Below are 22,486 nucleotides of genomic sequence, written 5' to 3' on the forward strand. Positions count from 1 at the left end.
CCCCAGTGTGCCCTGACAGGGGATTGAACCCACAACCTTGGTGTTTTGGGATGACGCTGCAACGTTTCTTACTGACAAAAATATTTATGTGGGCACAGACAGAAGTCAGTCCCAAGCCTCCTGAAATCAGGGCTGAACAGTTGCGTTGCTAAATTTTCTCTAAAACCCTTGCTACTCAAAGTGGTCTGCAGATCAGTAGTGTTTAATATCACTGGTCAGGCTGGGAGACAAGCTGGATCTTGGACCTGCTCCACACTCTCTGAATCAGAATCTGCCTGAGAGATCCACCTTATGGTCAAGTTGGAGAAAAGCAGGATGACTCACTGGCAGTTTACCTTCCAGTAAAACTATGCTCTCACTTAATGCATTAACAATAGTTGACAGAGTTGCTTTGCTTAGATTTCCCTTAAATTGACCATTCCATTTTTATCCCAGCTACCATGCAAAATCATCCATACTCTTTTTAATGATAAAACTAAGTCTTGGAAGGTGACCAACTTGCCTAAATTCCTGTAGTTCCGCCCAGAGTAAACCCCACAATCATCTCAGTGAGTTGTGTAATGTTTTGTACATCATACTAATCAAATAGTATGATTAATGCTATCATTAGTGTGCATGGTGATTTTACGTAATTATTATACTTTATATGCTCACATGTATTGAAGAAAAATTTAATGATCCAAGACTGGCTTTCTGTAGTTATTTTTGCTTAGGAAGACTTTTTAGAAACTCAGTTCACGTGCAGTACAGACATGTCTAGTTGCGAGTGACGGTGGTTCCCATGTGCTTGTTTAGGGAACACTTCCCTACTTTCTATTATAGATGGCTTTCCTGTCTTTCATTATATATAGCTAAGTCAGGATTTCAACCATAGTGGCAATTTTTACTGATATCTATTACTAGGAACATCCCATGCATGCAGAACAAAGGAAAGGTAGAAGTTCTTTCATGACTATGTCCCTGAACAGTATTAGTTATATGTCATTGATGTTGTCCTAATCCAACTTTATGACTTACTGCAAGCAGAAATGAGGCAATCAGTATATTCAATTTTTAGGAAAGCTTAGGAACCATCTTAAAATGTTTGTTTAGAGATTGTAAATATAGTATTTTGAATAGGATTTTCACATGTCCGCTGTGGAATCAGAATATAGATCTCTTCTTCATAAAAAGAAATGTGAAATGATAACTATAGACTCTCATTGTCCAACCTTGATGAACAGGGAACAGTTTGATGGGGAAAAGTGACCATGCAGAAAGAGGGCTTCACAGACTTCAGATATATCATTCAGCTGCTCCCCTGGCATATGTGTGTGTGTGTGTGTGTGTAATATATAGATACTTTTTTTGGTCAGCGTTGATGACAGAGGGATAAATAACACAACCCAGGCTGCTAAACTAAGAGGTTGAATTAACAAGGCACCATTGATATTATTGTCATGAATTCCCTTGGACAGGGCCATACTTTTTAAAATCTGAGTGGGATAGCCTTTATATTAACTGTAAACTATTTTACCTTACCAAAAAGCAACCCCTAATAAGAGGAGACCAGAGAGAGAGACTCAGATTTGTAGATACTGATCTCCACCAGAAACAATGCTCTTTCAGGCCTGTGTTTTTACATGGGGCCTTATTTTAGGGACTGGACCAATTTCCCATAAATGTTTGCTTAGAACACACAGCACGCCCTCCTGCAGCAAACTACCCCAGGTGCTGTGGACGCTGGTGCACCCCAGCAGTTTATAAAACATGCTACACCAGACTATTTATCAGGGGCACTGACCACTTTTCTCTTGGACAGCCAAGTAAAAATTAAAGACATTAGCCAACACAACAGCCATATAGTGTGAAGGAATAAAAGTGATACCTATTTTGACACATCAGTAAAAAATATGTTTGGTGTGGCACAGAATTTTAGTTATCAGTTTTTTTTTCCATGAGATGAAAAATGTTGAAAATTGGTGCTCTACTAAATCATGCAAGGAAAATAAGGCATGTTCCCTAGGGAACAAGCAGGTAGATGTTCATGGCTCCTAGTGGTGACAAGTCATTCCACCAGGATAAGGGGACAGTCACAAACCGTCCTGTCTCAACTGGCCAATAGTACTAAGGAATGACAAGGTGAACGGGAGGGAGAGGTGGTAACACACCGGATCACCAACGCACGAGCATTTCAGATCAGGAATGACTGTACTGGGATAAGTCAGGCTGAGGGGGGACATCTACAGAGTGGAGAAAGGAACCAAGAGCAGAGTGGAAAAAGGACACAGGCATCCAGTCGGGGGAACCAAGAAAGGTGGTCCTACCAGTCAGACAGTCGTCTGCTTCTGAGCCAAGAGCACACTAATGGGTTCTGCCTTCTTCACATCAATATCGGAATGACACTAGGACATGAAATCCACGTTCCCGTCCCTTGCTTCATAAACACTGATAGAACAGCTGCATGCAAGGCAAGGGGGCAGGTGCCACAGGAAAAAGAAAGCTGTCGGAGATGTGGTCCTGGCTTGAAGGAGTGATCGAGTGGTGGCCATCAGACCCCGCACCCTACAGGGCTCTGTGTACAGGGGCCATGTGGAGGGAAGGCTCGCTGACTGGCAGGATCAGGGACGGCATTCTCCAATTCTCTCCTCTGTGTCAGCATGTCCTTCGTGCCTTTATGAAACTGCTCAGCCTGCCCCGTTCCCGGCCCTTGCTGATCTTCCTTGTCTTGCCTGGTGGTGTGAGAAATGGAAGCTCGAGAGAAGTTCTTGCCCCACTGGTGCTAACAGATGAGTGTGGGACTGATGTGTTGTGGGCGTGTGACTCCACCCTGTTCAGTTCAGAAAGGTGGAAAAGATTTTGGGAAAGAGAGCTAAGATGGTGGTGGTATGGGTAATGTTGTTAGTCACAGCGTGGGCACAAAGGTTTACCAACAAGTGCCTCACTTTGGTGGCGCAGTGGATCAAGCATCGACCTGAAACGGTGAGGTTGCTGGTTTGAAACCCTGGGCTTGCCCGATCAAGGCACATATGGGAGTTGATGCTTTCTGCTCCTCCCTTCTTCTCTCTTTCTCTTCTAAAAATGAACAAATAAAATCTAAAAGCCAAACAAAAAGCCAAACACACAAACAGAAAAAGATAAGCCAACAAGCAAATTTATTATGTGGCTTAACCCACATGATAGGGACAGAACACCAATACAGCCAAGGACTTCAAGAGGAGGCTGGAAGCCCTTTGCTAAATATGTTGGTCTGCAGAATAGGAAATCTAAAATCTTCTCCTATTGTTGGCTCAAGCTCCACCAGAGCCTATGAAATAATGAATCACAAAAGGGCCTAAACTTCCAGAAAACAGAAAGATGGAATAAACATAGCACCCACAAATCAGATTCTTCAAGTTTGTTTCCGGTGTTTTGGTCTGAAAGCAATCAAGATGGAGAGGGAGGCTATCCCAAAGAGGAAAGTCTGCAGGAACCAGAGTAGCTGAGCCCGGCCACTCGTGATGCCTTTAGACCTACAAAAAAGAGAAAACTTTAACCGCCACAATGTTAATGTTAAGGTTTCATAGAAGGTATTTTTATGTTTAAAAAAATGTATTCCTTCTATGTACTTTGATTTGGTTTATTTTTCCATTACCTCCAGCTGCTTACCCTTGAATGGTTCGTTCATTTATTTTCATTTTTCTTGTGCATTTAGGATGGTACTCCTCTCTTAGAAGCAGTCTGGCTACTGCCTAGAGCACTGTATTATGAAACTGTTTCTCAGATGATTTTGATGAGTGGTCAGGGTTAAACAGAACTGGTATCCTTCAGAGCAAGTTTTCCTTTTTCATTTAATGCTTTTGAGAGAGAAAAAGACAGGAATGGAGATAGAGAGAGGTGAGAGGGAATGAAAAGTATCAACTCATAGTTGCTTCACAGTAGTGGCGCACTGATTGCTTCTCATTCGTGCCTTGATGGGGATGGGGTGGCTCAAGCAGAGCCAGTGACCCTTGCACAAGCCAGAGACCTTAGGATCACGTTCATGATCCCACCAGGTCCAAGCCAGCGACCCAGCGTTCAAGCCAAGACCTAATGCTCAAGCTGGCCAGCCCACACTCAAGTTGGAAACCTCGGTGTTGTGTACCAACGACCTCAGCATTTCCGGTTGACGCTCTATCCACTGTAGGACCACTGGTCAGGACAGAACAAGTATTGAGGGCAGACCAAATGTGAATCTTATCTTGGCCAGCTGTCAGCTGTGACCTTGGGCAAGTCACTCATTCTATTGATATCTCAGAATCAGTTTGTCGAAAAAATAGGAAAACTAGTATTTACCTCATCAAATTTGAGGTGATTTATAAAATATACACCAAGTGCTTAGTCAAGGGCTTGGCATATAGAAATAATAAACACCTGTAAATAAACTGCTTGAAACAAAGCTCAAAAGAAAATGACTCAGCCTGACCTGTGGTGGCGCAGTGGATAAAGCGTCGACCTGGAAATGCTGAGGTTGCCGATTCAAAACCCTGGGCTGCCTGGTCAAGGCACATATGGGAGTTGATGCTTCCAGCTCCTCCCCCTTCTCTCTCTCTCTGTCTCTCTCTCCTCTCTAAAAATGAATAAAAATAAAAAAAGAAAATAAAATAAAAAAAGAAGTAATGGAAGAAAATGACCCAACTGAAGTGAATGGCTTGCTACAGTCTCATCTGTATGTTAGTAGGTCTCATGTGGATGACTTTTAATTTAAAACAAAATGTTAAATACAATAGACGTAAAAATGATATATAGCTAACCCTTGCACAATTTCGATGGTAAGGGCACTGATCCCTCCACGCAGTTGAAAATCTGTGTATAACTTTCTTTTTTAAAGATTTTGTTTATTGATTTTACAGAGAGAGAAAGGTGGAAGGACCAGAAAACAGTAGTTGTTTCCCACATGTACCTGAGCAGGCAGCCCGGGGTTTCAAACCTGCAACCTCAGCATTCCAGGCCGACACTTTATCCACTGCGCCACCACAGGCCAGGCTGTGTATAACTTTTAACTCCCCGCCAAACTTACCCACAATGCAAACACTTGGCCCTCCACATCTGCTGATTCCCAAACTCAAACTGAAGATACTATTTTCAATCAGCATTTGGTTAAATCCACAGATATGAAACCCATGGATATGGAGGGTTGACTGTATTTATTGAAAAAACAAAACAAAACCCTGTGTTCGTTAAGAGTTAAGTGTAATTTTTCACATAAATTAAAGGCGAAAAATCATATGAACATCTTAAATTCAGAAGAAGCATCTGAAAAATCTCAACGCCCATTCGTAATCTAAGTTCTCAGCAAACCTATAAATAGAACTTCTTTACTCTGGTAGAGGAGATCCACACAACTCTAGAAAAGACACAATAGAAAATGTTCACAGGTTTCCCTTTCATCAGGAACAAGGCCAGCATGCTCGCTATCACCACTCCTAGTCAGCACTGAATTGTAGGTACTAGCCAGTGCAATAAGAAAAGAAACATAATTAAAAAGCACAAAATTGAAAGGAAGAAATGAAACTGCCTATATATTCAGACATAATAGTGTACCCAGAAAGTTAAAAGAACTAACAGATCAACTATAAGAATGAATTTAGTGAGGTCACTGAGTATACAATCAATAGATAATAATCAACTACATTCATACATTCTACCAGCAAACAATAAAAAAAGGGCCAGAATGTGTGAGAGATTCATGTTTATGCAGTGCCACTTACAGTAGTAAAAACATGACTTAAAATTCCAGCAGAAGGGAAATTTTAAAATATATAATTATATTCATATAATAGAATATCATGACCTAATAAAATGAGACAAACTTATAAATACATGGAGAAAAAGGTGTATCTGACAATGGGAAAATGTTATAGATTATACATGTATGTATATTCATTATGGGGCTATAAAGTCAAACATATAGTCCAATCTTATCTGTGGATAAAAGGAAATAAAGTCCTTTTTATAGCGGGATGGTGGGATTGCAGAAGCTACAAATGTGGTACGTATCTTCATGTATGGATTCATTCACTTAAATTTATTCATTCACTCATAATTCAAAAGGAAGATTTATTGTTTTATATATTACAGCATGTTAGACCATAAAGAAATGATTTCAGAAAAAAATAAAAACCTCTCCCTCCATCACTCTAAGAACTGGATATGGGATGTTCATGAGACGTTTGTTTTTCATTAGAGGCTCCAAACCAAGAGTACACGAGGTGTCAAGTACTCCAACACTGGAAGGTGAGGGCTGGACCACACATCTCCAAGCTAAGATTTCACCGGGAGGCTGCAGAGGGCAACGCAAAGAGGTACTAGTGTTGCAGCATTTCCTACTGCAAGTCAACCCCAAGAACAGTTTCAACAGAGCCACTTGGAGAACATGACACAATGGAATTTGGGGGACGGGATTTACATCTGATTCAAAAGCTGAAAGACTGGTCGGCTTGCCTAATGGGTAAGAGTTTGTACTGAGAACTGACACACTTGCGGAGTTATCCACTGGCAGGACAAAGAAGCTGTCACTGTAGCCATACAGATCTTGTGCAAGGACACTGGAGGTGGGTGGGCTTAAAGGACACCCCAGCCTTGTGGCCTAAATGAATGACAGAAGAGATCCCCACACAGTGGACTTTCCTCCAATCACAGATCCTGAGGGGAACTGCAAGTGATATGCTGGAGGCTTTGTCTGAAGGGACCCTTAGAGGAAATGTGGAAGAGAGAGTGACAGGAGGTTTCCAAAACCCACCAGGGCCCCTCGGGAGAGAAGAGCCAACACTGGGAATGCAACTTCCATAGCACCCAGAAGGCTGATCACAAGGGAGACTGTACTCTGTTGCCCCTATCCACCACTACCACTCCAGGGGCCACAGAGCTGCTAGTGAATAGGGGAAATGGTGGAAGAGAAGACTACAAATATACCCTCTCTCCTACAATGGGCCCCTGAGCCTCATCTAAATGAGGGCAGACATTCTGAAATTGATGCAAGTTTATAGTTCTAATAAATAGAATGGCCGAGACTAGGTCATACCACAATGAAAACCTATGGAAGTCCTCAGATTTCATCCTGGCTAGGGTGGCAGACAGACAACGATCGACAGGGTCAGTTTATTTGGAGAGGGTGGGAAAGAATAAAGCGCTTGCTGGTCCTCTCCTGGGACGTCTCCTGTGTTCAATCGCTTAGAACAATGGTCCCCAACCTTTTTTGGGCCACAGATCGGTTTAATGTCAGAAAATATTTTCATGGACTGGCCTTTAGGGTGGACGGATAAATGTACCACGTGACCGAGACAAGCGTCAAGAGTGAGTCTTAGATGGATGTAACAGAGGGAATCTGGTCGTTTTTAAAAAATAAAACATCGTTCAGACTTAAATATAAATAAAATGAAAATAATGTAAGTTATTTATTCTTTCTCTGCGGACTGGTACCGGTGCGTGGACTGGAGGTCGGGGAACACTGACATAGAAGGTAAGAGTACCATAGCCTATTTGAAGCACTCAGCAGTGTCTGGCGGAGTTTGTCCTCGAAAAATATTAATTATTTTTATTATTAAAACACTGTAGTAATAAGGTACCATCTTTTCCACTTTGAGAAACAACACTGCAATAATAGAGGGAGATACTTAATCGTCACTGGAAAAGAATCAAGTGCAGAGCAGCTGGCATCACTACCACCATCCTCCATCCCACCATGCTTTCTGGATATGCCACGTGAGTGCAAACCTAAGGAGCAGCTTTTCTAGTCCTCTCACACACTATTCACCCGCACTGGCACTTGCTGAGTGGCGTTCAGTCAAGGCGCTTTAACTCTCATTGCATCCCAGAATTATCAGTGGAGCTTGTAAAAATAACACATTCCCTTGTCTGAAGCAAGGCCGACCAGACCAGGACCTTGGGGGTTTGGAAACCAGGCTTGTGTACTTTGATAAAGTTCCTCAGTCGACTCAGTTGTGAAAGTAGGATAGAGAATCATCACCCTTGTCAGGAACTAAGCTCTTTTTCAAATTTAGAACGCAGCCTCCTTCAAAATCTGTTGATCTTGTTGGGGCTATACAGAGAATTCTTTTTTAAAATAAGAAAAACAATCTAAATTAAGTACTAAATAACTGATTACCTAGCACAAATAAAATGAATTCATTAACTACTTATTGAGTATTCCCTCTGAGGTAGGCTCAGTATTAGGCGTGGGGATTCAACTCCACCTTGAAAATGCTTTCAGTCTAAAAGTAACATGAATTTTTTAAACGTGGCTTATATTAGATACGTAGAGCAAAGTGACAAATCCCTGTTAAAAACACTTACTTGCACAATGCCATGGCATACAAGGACTCTCCCACGTGAATCAGCCAGGCAAGCCAATATCTGAAACAAGAGTCAGCCTAGGCCTGACCTGTGGTGGCGCAGTGGATAAAGCGTCGACCTGGAAATGCTGAGGTCGCCGGTTCAAAACCCTGGGCTTGCCTGGTCAAGGCACATATGGGAGTTGATGCTTCCAGCTCCTCCCCCCTTCTCTCTCTCTGTTTCTCCCTCTCCCTCTCTCTCTCCTCTCTAAAAAAAAAAAAAAAAAAGTCAGCCTAGTTTAAGGTGATGGTTATCAGCTGATGACATCTACACAGAAACCGCACAAGGAAAGGTGCTTTGATGTGACCCAGCACCAATCTTAGATACTGAAGGGCAACGGCAGGCCTCCGGTGTACAGCGAGACCAGAACTGCAGTGTCCACAGCCCGTCCTGCAGCTCTCCTTACCCATTGTGCAGGAGGGTGTGATGATGGTCCACCAAGTACTGACTGAACGAGCCCAGGGGCCCTAGGTTCTCATAAGGAACACTCTGAGGCCAGAAGACAACCCACTGAAAGAGAACCGAAGACACAGAACACCTGTTAGGACACTTAATCAGCCAATGTCTAATTTTGAGAGAGGCTATGCAATAATATTGATTCTACCATAACAAGAACAGGTCACAGAAACTCTGAACTATGTCATCTCAGGTTCCACTCTAGACTTCGATTTTCTAAAAACTATTCTAGTGGGAGAGTTATGCTGAGGAAACTGTGTGGTTGTCAGACTCAGTGCCCAGGTTGGATGACTTCTGTTATTAGTTAACTCCACCAGAACATTATTTTATATAGGTTGTTAACCAATTTTAAGAGTTGATACGGCCCTGGCTAGCTTCTTCCCTGCAGGAACGGTGGGTTGAGCCAAACCCCCATTTAGTTCACAATCCCTTTCGCTTGTTTCACTTCTACCTCTAAAACCAGGACTAACCCCTGCACAGGATGGGAAAATAAGTGAGATCGGGCTTGTCAAGTGCTAACAGCAACTGCTCAATTACTCAAGGTTTTTATAATCTTACCAATTTTCCCTCTGTCTTTGTGTAACCTCTATTAGCCTAGGCTTTGCAAAATAATTAAATCCCAATAGGTCCAAAGTTTATTGACCCAATCAGATTTCAGTCAAGCGCAGTTCTACTTCTAGCATTACGCTGTTACATACTTGGAATGTAAATAAAGCATAAAACACCAATCCATCTTCCCAAACCAAGGACAATGGTACGGGCAGCTCCCCAATACCCCAATTTGAAGCCACCAAAGTTTATCTCAACTATATTCTAACTAATCAGAGATGCAGAATCATTGAACAGAAACACACCTTTGAAGTTCTTCAGTCCAGCACCTCCATGTTAGATATGGAGTAATAGGACAAAGGTGGTCAGGTTTCACAATAACTAACACACTTCTAATCCCCAATCTCCAGGATGTACCGGGCAATATCCAAAGTTTGCCTTCATGCAAAATCATTTCAACTCAGTCCCGAACCTAGTTTCCCAGTTCTCCCGTTATCTTTCAAACGAACACTGCCTGACAAAATCGCCCCTCCTGTCATCGGTGAGCCCTGCCTTCTTGCTTCCACATCTGTGCCTTAACACCTATAAGCTCTCCATCCCCTTTTACCAACTAAATCCTACCCATTCTCTACGTTTGTCTCCGTTTGGAAGCCGTGTCCTGACGTGGCGGGCCTACAGCACCCTGTAAACGTGACTCCCTGGGCGAGCTCTGAGACTCGGTGAAACCGTCTGACCGCGGCGCGGAGAGGACGCACAGGCAGGAACACTCTGGGGCCGAACGAGACCGACCAGCCCACCGAACTTCCGCTTACTCCAGTAACCTAGGCAGCCCACAGTCCCCAGCGCCAGAGCTCGGGACAGGGCCCCTTGCACTGCCAGGGCCTGGCCGGCCAAGACCAGCTGCCCCGCCCCTTCGGCCGCCTCACCGCGAAATAGACCAGCCCAAGCAGTGTGACCAGCGAGGGAAGGGGTCTGGCTGTGCGGAAGTAGGCGGTGGTAGCCTTGCCGGCCTCCGACTTCCCTGCCACCATCCTGAGACAGGTAGAACTGAGCCGTTGGGTGAGGAGCCCTCCCCGCCCCCACCCTACCCCGGGAAAGCCTGAGTAGCCGGTTCCTCAGGCCTCCAGCACCGGCGGAAGGAGCGGGCTGACCAGTGCGCCTGCGTCTGTTCCGGCATCTGGTCTCTCCCTCGGCTCCGAGTGCGCGATTGCGCCTGCGCGAGGGGATTGCGCAGCCGGGCACCGCTAGGCGCGGAGACGGAGGGCGGGCCCGGGGCGGGGCCTCGCGAGCGCTCCTCCCTGCTTCCATCCGCGCCGGGCAAGCAGAGCGTCTGCGTGGTGGGAAAGTCCTAGGGCGGCTTTGCGGGATTCTGGCCTAGTGGTCTGGACATCCGTCCTGCAGGGGAGACTCCTTTCTGAGTGTCCTTTCCTGCGTTTGAGATAAGGTGTTAGAAATAGGCGGCGCTTTACGTACAAGTTGAACAACCACGGGGTCTGATTTTTGAACTTAAGCTGGCTGTGCTCTGTGAGAAGGCATGCTCTTCCTTTTCATTAGCTGCGTGCTGCGTGGAACCCTAGGGCATAGCAATTAATACTGCGGGGCTGGGCAGTAGACCGCCTGGGTTTAAGCCCTGGCTCTCGACTAACTTTTTGCTAAGCTTAGACTAATTACCTAACCTGTCTATGCCTTAATTTCTGTCGTAACCCATCCTCTCCATGTGTGACAGGAATGGCTAAATTCTTGACCCTCCAAGTATCCTGTATTGTCATCCCCTCTGGGTTAGCAGAGAAATTTCTCACCCTGCCTTATTTATTTTATCTCTATCCGCTAGATGAATTAATGACCTAAACATTGAAAATAATGAAGAATATTTGGAGAAGAGTTTTACGACTTTTGAGAAAGGGGAAAGAAACTTCTTAGCAGGTTATTAAAAGCCACAGAAGGAAATATTAAAAATAATTTTAATTTTTATTTATTGTTAGAGAGAATAGGAGGTAGAGAGAGAGAGAATGAGAAAAACATCGATTTATTGCTTCACTTCTAATGCAGTCATTGGTTGATTCGTGTATATGTGCTGAGCCTGGATAGATCCTGCAACCTTACCTTATTGTGTGGATGCTCTATGCAAGTGAGCTAGCTACTGGGATAGGGCAAGATTCAAAATTTGGTTACAGCAAAATTTAAATATACTTGTGAAAGGCATCACAATGTTGAAAGACCTAGAATAAGGAATTCATTACTATCTATACTACACGAGTGAAGAATATGAATTGGACATCTGTAAAAGAGAAAAAATGAATGGTCAAGAAACATGAAAAAATATTCAATCTTAAGACAATTTGTGATTTGGACAATAAAGCAAAAGTAAGGTTTTGTTTTTTGCTATAAGTTTGGTCTACAAGGAATCAAGAGACTATGAAAAACTATAATTAAAGCATTTGGTATTGGGCACACAAATCAAATAAGTGGATGGAAAATGACACTCCCAAGATAGATCTGACATATACCCAAGCATTTATTTTATGATAAAGCTAACATTTCAAATTAAGGAGGAAAGAATGAATTATGCACTAAATTATTTCCAGATGATTGGTTGTCTGGGAAAAAAATTTTTTTTTTTTTCAGAGACAGAGAGAGAGTCAGAGAGAGGGATAGACAGAGACAGACAGGAACGGAGACATGAGAAGCACCAATCATTAGTTTTTCGTTGCGTGTTGCAACACCTTAGTTGTTCACTGATTGCTTTCTCATATGTGCCTTGACCACGGGCCTTCAGCAGCCCGAGTAACCCCTTGCTTGAGCCAGCGACCTTGGGCTCAAGCTGGTGAGCTTTTGCCCAAACCAGATGAGCCCGTGCTCAAGCTGGTGACCTCAGGTCTTGAACCTCATCCCAGTCCAACGCTCTATCCACTGCACCACCGCCTGGTCAGGCGTATTTGGGAAAAGTTTCAAACTCTAACCTCAACCCAACAGAAAATAATGCAGTATCATGAGATACAGAGATAAGAGTCCCTCCAGTAGAGTCCTGATGTAGATGGACATGTGCCGATACAGCAGGAACCCACACAGTTTCACAAGAACGTGGAACGGGTGAAGTGATGTAAACACTGTTATGGAAATAGGGATAGTATTGTTTTTCCAGAGAATTAGGAGCAATTTATCGTTGCAAGAAGGAACAGTGTGAAATTGAATGAAGGACGGTGAAGCTGAAAAGGCCGATAGAGCAGGGGTCGGGAACCTATGGCTTGCGAGCCAGATGTGGCTCTTTTGATGGCTGCATCCAGCTCGCAGACCAATCTTTAATAAAAAAAATAATAACGTTAAAAATAAAAAACATTCTCATTCCATTCATTTCCTACCGCTCATGTTCATGGTTGCGGGTGGCTGGAGCCAATCACAGCTGTCCTCCAGGACAACACCAAATTTTTATTGGATAATGCATAAGGAACATGGGTCATTGTATGGCTCTCACGGAATCGCATTTTAAAATATGTGGCGTTCATGGCTCTCTCAGCCAAAAAGGTTCCCGACCCCTGCGGTAGAGGGTTCTGGTCATTAGTGTCATTAGATGGCAAATTGCCAAGCTGAGTCAGTGAATAGTTTGTTTGTTTTGTTTGCTTGTTTGTTTAATTAGTGGAGTGAAATTGGTGTACACTTGATGGAGGTAAAAATTGGGAGCAGGGAAGATGAAGGGTTGATAAAGTGTAATAATGGGAATGGGTAAAAGATGTTATTCATTCAAATATTGAAAAGCTATTGATATTTCCAAGGACTTGTTTAGTGTCAGGCACACTGCTAGGCTCTGGAGAGACAACCATGAACAAGACAAGTACAGTCCAGACGTCAGCTTGGGCACAGTGTAGTTCTAATTACACGCAGATCAATGGGGATTTACCAGAGGCAGTAGAAGTTAATGTTTTCATACACTGACCACTCTGACCTTAAGGTCAAAGACCCTGCATCCAGAGGTTACAGAGCATTACATAACAGATGAAGAAATGAGGCACAGCCAATCTGTCAGTGTGTGGTGAAACCAGTGTGTGCTTGTCTTGCCTAAGAAATCTTCAAATTCAAATAATGATGATTGATGATGATAATGATGATGATGATGGTTGATGATTAGGTTTTGTGCAGGATTTTGACCTGTGGAACACAAATTTCTTTTTAATACAGAGGTGAGGAAAAGTAGGTTTACAGTTTATTCTTGTATTATTATTTATTAGTTATCGTAATATTTTCCATAGGAACAACTGTAAATCTGCTCTGCCCACCCCTGTATATGTTTGGGAAGTGGTTTAGGGGTGGCATGAAGTTACATGTCAATAAATGTTAGCTCTTCTTTTTTCGACTGTCACATTTTAGTGACCTAAGTGCTGGAAGTGGAAGGATGAAGCAGTAAATGGCTAAAATGCACTGTGAGACTGTATCACTCTGAACTGCCAACATACATAAAGTCGTCTCAGCAAACTCAGTGTACTCAAAGCTGATTTGCTGAGTCATCAGTTTGCCAAAATTGTCAAATTTCTGGATTGTGGCTTTAGTACTTCAACAGGGATGTTACATAGCTTTGTCACATGTTTACTCTTGGTCATGGAGTAACTTTTCTGTGTATATATACGAATATATTATGAATCCCTTGAAGTGTCATTTCTTGTTTCATGATGTCTAGAATTTTTAAAGAATTTTAGCCAATTTCTGAGGCAGTGCATTGTATTAGTTAGGAGTAGATATGGCTGTAAGAAAGCAAACCCTTATCTTCCCCCCACAAATTCAGACACTGACCTCCAGGCCTGGTTTAGGGGCTCCATCGCACCCTTCATTCTGTTCCCAGTTTACCCCTACTAGGCCTGTGCCTTCTGGTAACTCTCTCAGGCACCCTCTCTCCCGAGTGAGTGATTTTACTATTGCTTTGAAATATTGCTGCACATTCATACAATTTGACAGAGATCGACTTCTCATGAATAAATAATACTTCATCATAGAGTAGGGGTGGAATGAAGTGAACATGCCCAATAATTTCCCTGTGAGCACTCATTGAGAGAGAAGGAAAAGAGTATCATTTAGAGACAGATGCAACATCTTTGTAAAACTAAAAAAAAAAAATAATAAAAAGAGAAAATGAACCAATTTAAGAATAACAAACACATTATTGCTAAGCTATGCTTAGAGTAATTGTAGAACACAGTAGGGGCTCAGAAATATTTCTTGACTAAATGACTGAATGAAATATTCTGTTTCAAACATCTATGTAGAAGAAAAATGTTACATTTTCGGAGTAGGCAAATTGAAGAGTAACAGATTTATCGGCTTTTAAGTTTCACTTTTAACATCAGGAAAACAGTGGAGAAAATGAACTAAACATTCATTGGATACAGAAAGTGGAGGACACATCCTCAAATTTAAGAGGGGGAGCTGGAGGAAGAACAAAACTACATAGCACCTTTTTTTTTTTTTTTTTTTTTTTTAGAGAGAGAGAAGCTCAGAAGGAGAGAAAGGGAGATTGAGAGGGTGGAGAGAGAGGTGAGAAGCATCAACTTGTAGATTTGTCACTCTAGTTCATTAATTGCTTTCTCATATGTGCCTTGACAGGAGGACTCAAACTTGGGCTTTAAGTTCGTGACCCCAGAATCATGTCAATGATTCTGCACTCAAGCCAGCCACCCCACACTCAAGCTGATGAGTCTGCAGTCAAGGCAGATGAGCCCACGCTCAAGCCAGCAAGCTTAGGCTTTCAAACCTGGGACCTCAGCGCACCAGGTCGACACTCTATCCACTGCGCCACCACTGGAAAGGCCACAGCACCAAATTCTTAAAATCATCTGTTTATTGTTGCGTTTTTCTTTTTCCTTTTAAACCAGATGATAATTTTCTCATTTTAACCAAATTGCCATTTTTATCCATTTACTTTTGCTCAAGTATTTTCTTCTAAAATCACCTGGATCTCTTGGTGGTGCCTGAGGCAGAGGTACAGGCCAGGTGGGCACAAAGGAGCTCAGTCCCTGGAAATAGCCTGGCTTGGTTAGAGAGCTAAGAGTTTGTGGGAAGCCTGGCAAAGGAATTCCAAAGGTGAGGCTGAAAAGCAAGTAGTGCCAGGTCATGAAACTCCCTCTGAGGCATTCTGGTAAGTTCTGACTTGTCCTTGCAAGTGACTGTTGGAGCTTACGAACTTAGAGTTTACTGAATGTTGGTTCAGAGCAGAGTCTGTATTCACGGGACTCCATGCTCAGTGCACACCTGGTATATGTTAAACTCTTACTGTTAGGAGGTATTTTTCAAAAGCATAAAGGACTCAGTGGCTATCCCTTGAAGCTGCGCTTGACAGAGAATCAGAAGTTAGAGAGTTTTCAAGCGAAACGTTTGATGACTTAGGGAGGAGGATTAACAACACGACTGGCAATTTAGGGCCTGATTTGTTGATTTTTGCCAGTGAGATCTATATAATGGAGTAGGGACAGAGGCATGATTGACTGGAGTTGAGAAAAGAATGCGAAGTGAGTATGTAATTGAAGGTCTGGTAAAAATGTCCTTTGGAAGCAGCTTGATGGAGCGGGCACAGGCAGGGTCGCCACCTGGTGTGAATTCAAGGTACTGAGAGAAAATGTAAAACAAAAACAAACTGGATAACTGGGGGAGAAAAAAAACCCGGAAAAATTAGTTTAGGTTCAACCTTATTTTGGTTTTCTCTGTTCTCTTAGTCTCCAAAGTCCTTCAATACATTCAGCTCTACAAGTATTCCCCTCAGCTACCTCAAGCACCTCGTTCTGCCCAAATGGACTGGTTGAGCTATAAGGGCCTCTAACCCCAAGTAGCAGCATAGGACCCGTCTATAGTCGTGACTCATTAGAATGACCTCCCATTATTTCATCTGCTCTTCAAGACTGTACCCCACGCTTTCCCCTCATTGGTTAGGGAAGCATGATCTATGCTTGAATCAAGTCAGAAACGAGGGTTCTCCCTCTGCCCGCACCTCCTCCACTGACCTCCCCAAATAAAAGCCTTAGTTTGACCAGCTTTCTGTTCCTGGGCATTTTGCTCTCTTTAGCGCTCGACCTCAGGCAGGTAAATCTCTGTGTTTCTGTGCTTCTCCTGTCACAGAGCCTAGGGTGGTTTTAATGCCCCTAGTATTTTTGGCAGCTTGAACTAAATAATTTAATTCTTAATTAGGCCTTTGTTGATGTTTTAACCAATCTTCCTGCTCAACTTCTTTTGTTCTCACCAACAGGGTCATAAGTTGCTGAGTGGTGTCTCTTTCAAGTAGGAGGAGATAATTCAGGGCTTGAGGAGAATTTATGAGTCTGTTTTGCAGAAGGAAAGACTATCTTCTAAGTGGCTGTGACCAGTTGCTGACGTGCAGGTAAGAAAGTGTTATCAGTGGCTAAAGAAACACAGATATCTCTCTCAGTTCCCTGGAACTCCCCATCCACTCTACTCCTACCCCAGCTGCATGAAAACTCCCTACTTTGGCTTTTTGAGAGAGACAGATTTAAGAGATCTTGCTCCCCTGTCTTGCTTTGACCAAATAGAATAAAACTTTACCTCTAAGCATTATCAGGCTGAAGGGGCCCGTTTACCTCCATGTGAAAATCCCAATAAGACAGGAACAGGAGTTGCAGCAAAGAATGGTTAAGGGTTTGTTTTAGGAAGTGGCCCACACCTGGAGTCACAGGTGAGCTAGCTCAAAGACCTAGCTCCCCATGGCTTTCAGAGGATGGGTATCTAGGAGAAAATCATTGATCATGGTGACTAAGGGGATAGGGGTAGTTGATCAATGCATCTGGCTCTGCTGTCAGCCCTGGCTTGGCTTCCTCTGGGCTGGCTGCTTTTCTGTCTCTGTGGTTAACAGACCTGAGACTTTGTTCCTAAGATTATTTGGGGTTGACCTGAACCTCATTGTCCTGAGGGCTTAATGAATGAGGGAGTGGATATGCAAGGGATAAGGAGGCAGGTGAGCCAGGGTGCTGGATGAGGTCAGTTTGAATCAAAAGGGAAGAAAGAAGAAAGTTCATATTAAAGAAATGAAGTGTCTGCACAGTTACACGAGCACCAGTGTTTCGATGTTTTGGCCTACTAGTGCATTAGGTAGACAGAACGGAATGTGGGAGGTTACTCTGCAGCACTCATGTGTAGTGGGAATAAGAGATACACAGGGTGAGCAAAAGTGGGTTTATACATGCGAGTATGCATAACAGCATTTATTCTTGTATTACTACTTATTAATTATGATATTATTTTCTGTACAAACAACTGTAAAAGTACTTTTGCCCCACACTGTATATCCACATAGGGCCACTCAAGATTTAAGGAACTCAATATATGAAGGGTCTTTTCTTTGGGCCTGCCATATACATTTATAGCAATTTATTTAAATAGAACAGTGGTTCTCAACCTTTCTAATGCTGTGACCCCGCAATACAGTTCCTCATGTTGCGGTGACCCCAAACCAAAAAATAATTTTGGTGGCTACTTCATAACTGTAATTTCGCTACAGTTATGATTCGGAATGTAAATACCTGATATGCATTATGTATTCTCATTGCTACAAATCAAACATAATTTAAACATAGTGATTAATCACAAAAACAATATTTAATTATATATTGAGAAATATTTATTACTAATGGACCTCCTTACCTAGTGTATTAGGGCTACTATTCTGTAAATAGCTGCTTAAGTAATGGATCTGTTTTTTCCAGATTAGTGGCAAGTTTTCTATATAGAATAGTGTGAACTACGTCATAGGATACACTGCAGTTTCTGCACAGCATGGTATCTTTCAGGGCTCTTTCACACTATAAAGCAGCGGTTTCTGCGGTGGAATCCACATCTCATTTACTTCAATAGGAGACCCGTGGATTCCACAGAAGAGAGATCCCCTGTACGGTAGAAATGCAATTCCGACACATTTCTTCCTCTACTATTCAAGTCAATCGGAGGCCGCAGCAGATTCCGCTCAAATATAGAGCATGTTGCTTAATTTTTTCCACGCTAGAACTTTTCCTAGAGCAGAAAAATTCCAAAGGTGGAATCTGCCACCCCCAATAGACTTCTATAGGAGGCAGATCTTTTACACTGCAGAATCCGCACAGCAGATGCCTCAGTGTGAGGCCTCTTTCAGTCTATTGGGGGTGGCGGATTCCACCTTTGGAATTTTTCTGCTCTAGGAAAAGTTCTAGCGTGGAAAAAATTAAGCAACATGCTCTATATTTGAGCGGAATCTGCTGCGGCCTCCGATTGACTTGAATAGTAGAGGAAGAAATGTGTCGGAAACTGTCATTTCTCCGCCTCTTATTGAAATCAAAAGGAGGCTGTGGCGGATTGTGTGGTAACCCAAGATTCTTGGGAGTTCTCTTCCACAAAATCCGCCGCACTCCCAATGAAATCAATAGGAGGTGGATTCAATGCCGGAAACCTCTGATTTAAGCAGTTTCCTCATTCAGAATAGGGGAAATTAGTGGGAGATATGGGAGATAATTATACATTGGGGAAAAGTGTGAATTACATCTTATAGTGGTCTCTTATAGTGTAAGACCGATGTAGTTCACACTGTGTAAATGTATGGTGCTTTGTGTAAGTGTAAGCTGCTTTGTGTACTGTGTAATGATTACACACAAAGCACCTTACACTTACACATATTGTGTGTATGGTGTGTGTACTGTTTTTACATTATTAACCTTTTTTATACCAGCAGGCTGTCTCGCAGGCTCTCTTGGCTCTCTGCCTCTTGCCTCTCCACCTCCTAGGCTTCTGTCCTCCGGCGCTTGCTGCACCCGCCCACTGATGACATCAGCAAGCGCCGGACACATGTAATGCGCTGCTATGGACAAGCAGCTGCGCTGCTATGGACTGTGGAGCATTCTCCCCGCTTCCCCCGCCCCTTAGGCCCCAGGCAGATGATGTAATCACGTCTGTGCATGACCGTAGGCATTCAGTTTGGAACGCATGTCCATAACGGTGTGCATTCAAGCTGAATAGCGCTGCTGCAGACGGTAGCGCAGCTTCTCAGTGGCTAAAGCCATCGGAAATATGTATTTTCCAATGGCTTTAGGTGACCCCTGTGTTTTGGTTGTTCGACCCCCACCGGGGTCGCAACCCACAGGTTGAGAACAGCTGAAATAGAAAGTGGGACATGTGAATCCTTCTGAATTCAGATAAATGTATTGGCTGCCTATGTTCTGTACTATGTAGGGGTTTAAAAGTGCAGGCATTGGCTTGATCCCAAGGTCACTGTCTTGAACAAGGGGTCACTGACTTTGCTGGAGCCGCCCATCAAGGCACATAGGAGAAAGAAATCAATGAACAACCAACGTTGAAACAGCTGTCAAGTATGTGTTGCATTTTTCTATACCTAGAGTATTAAAAAAACCCACACACATTTGTGAAGAGACAGAGTCCTACAGTTGTGAAGCAAACTTGAATGGCCTATAGTTTCCTCATCTGGAAAGGGAAGGTTTTGGTCATCTCAAAGGACTTTTTCAAGGACTTGATGAATTAGCATGTGATCTAAAAGTCATAATTCTTCTTCACTATCACTCTCTGGTCTCTCCTGCTCCCAACTTCAGTATTCCTTAGGAATGACGTATTAAGCTACGTGGGTCCTCTGTGAGCCTGACAAAGCTCCGTTCTCACAGCCTGCAGTCTGTAACACGGTAGGGTGATAGCAACAAGCCTGAAGTCAGAGGTTAGACTGCCTTGGTAAGAGGCTCACTCTGTGGTCTAAACCTCTCTGCCCTGGTGTTCTCAAGTCTAAATGGGGGTAACATACTATTTTGTTAGGATATTATGGGTATTAAGAAAATTAGATTCAAGTGGTGCTCACTTATTGGAATGTAGGGTTATCAAAAGGTGGAGTAGGTACGGTAATCAAGAGACATGTATGAGGTGGGTACTTCAGGGGTTTATTAATCCTACTCGAGAAGTTTTCACTTTATCACTCAGAAAGAACCTAGACTAGAGATTTGTCATGGCTCCCAATGGTGAATTTCTTTGGCAGGAGGCAGCCTATGTGTTGTACTATGTAGGGGTTTAAAAGGACAGGTATTGGCTTGATCCCAAGGTCACTGTCTTGAGCATGGGGTCACTGACTTTGCTGGAGCCCCCCATCAAGGCACATAGGAGAAAGCAATCAATGAACAACCAACGTGCTGCAACAAGTTGATGCTTGTCATATCTCCCCTTTCCTTTCTCTCCCTCTCTGTCTCTCTCTTTCTCACTCAAAAAAAAAACAACCCCACAAAAAACAAACAAAAAACCAGGCCTGACCTGTGGTAGCACAGTGGATAAAGTGTAAACCTGGAACACTGAAGTCATCAGTTGAAACCTGAGGTCATCAGCTTGGGCTACGGATCACTGTCTCACCTTGAACCCAAGCTCTCTGGTCTAATTCCCGGTCAAGGCATGTATGAGAAATAATAAATGCGCAGCTAAGTGGATTGATGAGTTGATGCTTCTCTCCCTCTTTCTCCTTCTCTCTCTCTTCCTTTCTTTAATAAAAAACAAACAAAGAAAGAAATTTAAAACTTCTCTTTATTTTTGGAAGATTCTGAGAAGGTTTGGTGTTAATTATTCTCAAAATGTTTGATATTATTTTCCTGTAAAGCCGTCAGGGTCCAGGACATTTTCTTATTTGGGGGTACTTGATTACTCATTTAGTCTACTTACTTGTTATAGGTCTGTTCAGATTTTCTTTATCTTGATTCAGTCTTTGTGTGTTTTCAGAAATGTCCCAATTTCTGCTTTGTTATGCAATTTGTTGGTGTGGAATTATTGATAACATTCGGGAACAAATTTTCTTCATTTTCTATTGCATGAGGTTTTAGATTTGTTTCTATATATTTCTGTATCACTGATTCCAAATGTGAAATTCGTTTTTCGGTTCATACTCTAATTTTTATGCAATTTTAATTTCTTTTTGTTACAGTTAATGAAATGCATTGGTTTTTATATATTTTTATTTATTTATTTATTTATTTATTTATTTATTTGTATTTTTTCGAAGTTGGAAACAGGGAGGCAGACAGACTCCCGCATGCGCCTGACCAGGATCCACCTGGCATGCCCACCAGGGCGCGATGCTCTGCCCACCTTGGCATGTCGCTCTGCCACAATCAGAGCCATTCTAGCACCTGAGGCAGAGGCCACAGAGCCATCCTCAGCGCCCGGGCAAACTTTACTCTAATGGAGCCTTGGCTGTGGGAAGGGAAGAGAGAGACAGAGAGGAAGGAGAGGGGGAGGGGTGGAGAAGCAGACGGGTGCTTCTCCTGTGTGCCCTGGCTGGGAATCAAACCCGGACTCCTGCATGCCAGGCTAATGCTCTACCACTGAGCCAACCGGCCAAGGACTGCATTGGTTTTTAAATTGGAGTTAAAGGGCAACAATGTCTCTTGAGTTGAACATAACCACAAGGCAATTAATGTTTTACAAACATCACTTTTACATAATTGTAGTGGTTTTAAATGTAAAAAATTATTATCTGATAAAAACACCCTCTTATTTTGTTTTAAGATTGAATCATGGCTTCCTCCAGTAGGTATAAATGTAAGAATAGTCCTGGCACCTTCTGTTATATATGTGGCTGTTACACACTTCAATGTCAAAGCCGCAATATTTCATCATTCATGACGTGCATATATTGCCTATTTTCAAGTTCCCCTTGGTAATCAGGACAAGAATTGGGCTCCTCATATTGTGTGTCATAATTGTGAGGTAATGCTTTGTAACTGGACAAAAGGAAAATGCAAAGGAATGCCTTTTGGTATTCCCATGGTTTGGCGTGAACCTAAGGACCACAGCAGTGACTGTTATTTCTGTCTGATCCATACAAAGGGCATCGGCAAGAAAAAACGGCATATGATTGCATATCCTAATATTCCTTCAGCAATACAACCTCTCCCACACTCTGAGACACTCCTGGTTCCAGTTTTTAATAGTTTTATTTCTTCTAAGGATGAAGAAAGTGAGCATGGTGATCAAGTATATTTTGATAAGATGCATGAGGAAACAGTTGTAGAATCTGAAGGGTATTCTTCTGAAGCCAAGTAGTCATTAGCCAACCCCTCAGCAGTTTAGCCAACCCAAATTGAATGACTTAGTAAGAGATTTGGGCCTATTAAAGAAAGCAGCTAAGTTATTAGCCTCTAGGCTTCAAGAAAAG

The 22,486-nt window shown here is 42.8% G+C and overlaps 2 protein-coding genes across 3 annotated transcripts in view; one reads left to right on the top strand and one right to left on the bottom strand.

Moving 5' to 3' along the window:
• Positions 1–3,117: 3,117 nt before the first annotated feature.
• Positions 3,118–10,394, bottom strand: LOC136313563 (transmembrane protein 254-like). The gene is made up of 4 exons (XM_066244100.1): positions 10,263–10,394; positions 8,738–8,841; positions 8,293–8,352; positions 3,118–3,491 (listed from the first exon to the last, which is right to left on the bottom strand). The coding sequence occupies exons 1-4, from the start codon at positions 10,365–10,367 to the stop codon at positions 3,371–3,373; spliced, it is 390 nt and encodes a 129-aa protein (XP_066100197.1). The 5' UTR covers positions 10,368–10,394; the 3' UTR covers positions 3,118–3,370.
• LOC136313561 (pulmonary surfactant-associated protein D-like) overlaps positions 10,242–22,486 on the top strand; it is a 52,559-nt gene continuing 40,314 nt past the window's right edge. Inside the window, exons 1-2 of one of the 2 annotated variants that reach the window (XM_066244096.1) lie at positions 10,261–10,377; positions 16,559–16,690. The gene's annotated coding sequence lies outside the window, so the exon portion shown is untranslated. Of the gene's footprint in view, positions 10,378–16,558; positions 16,691–22,486 lie in introns of both variants that reach the window. The other variant, XM_066244097.1, reaches the window with a different exon arrangement.

This window comes from Saccopteryx bilineata, chromosome 9 (genome assembly GCF_036850765.1).
Source record: "Saccopteryx bilineata isolate mSacBil1 chromosome 9, mSacBil1_pri_phased_curated, whole genome shotgun sequence".
Taxonomy (NCBI): domain Eukaryota; kingdom Metazoa; phylum Chordata; class Mammalia; order Chiroptera; family Emballonuridae; genus Saccopteryx; species Saccopteryx bilineata.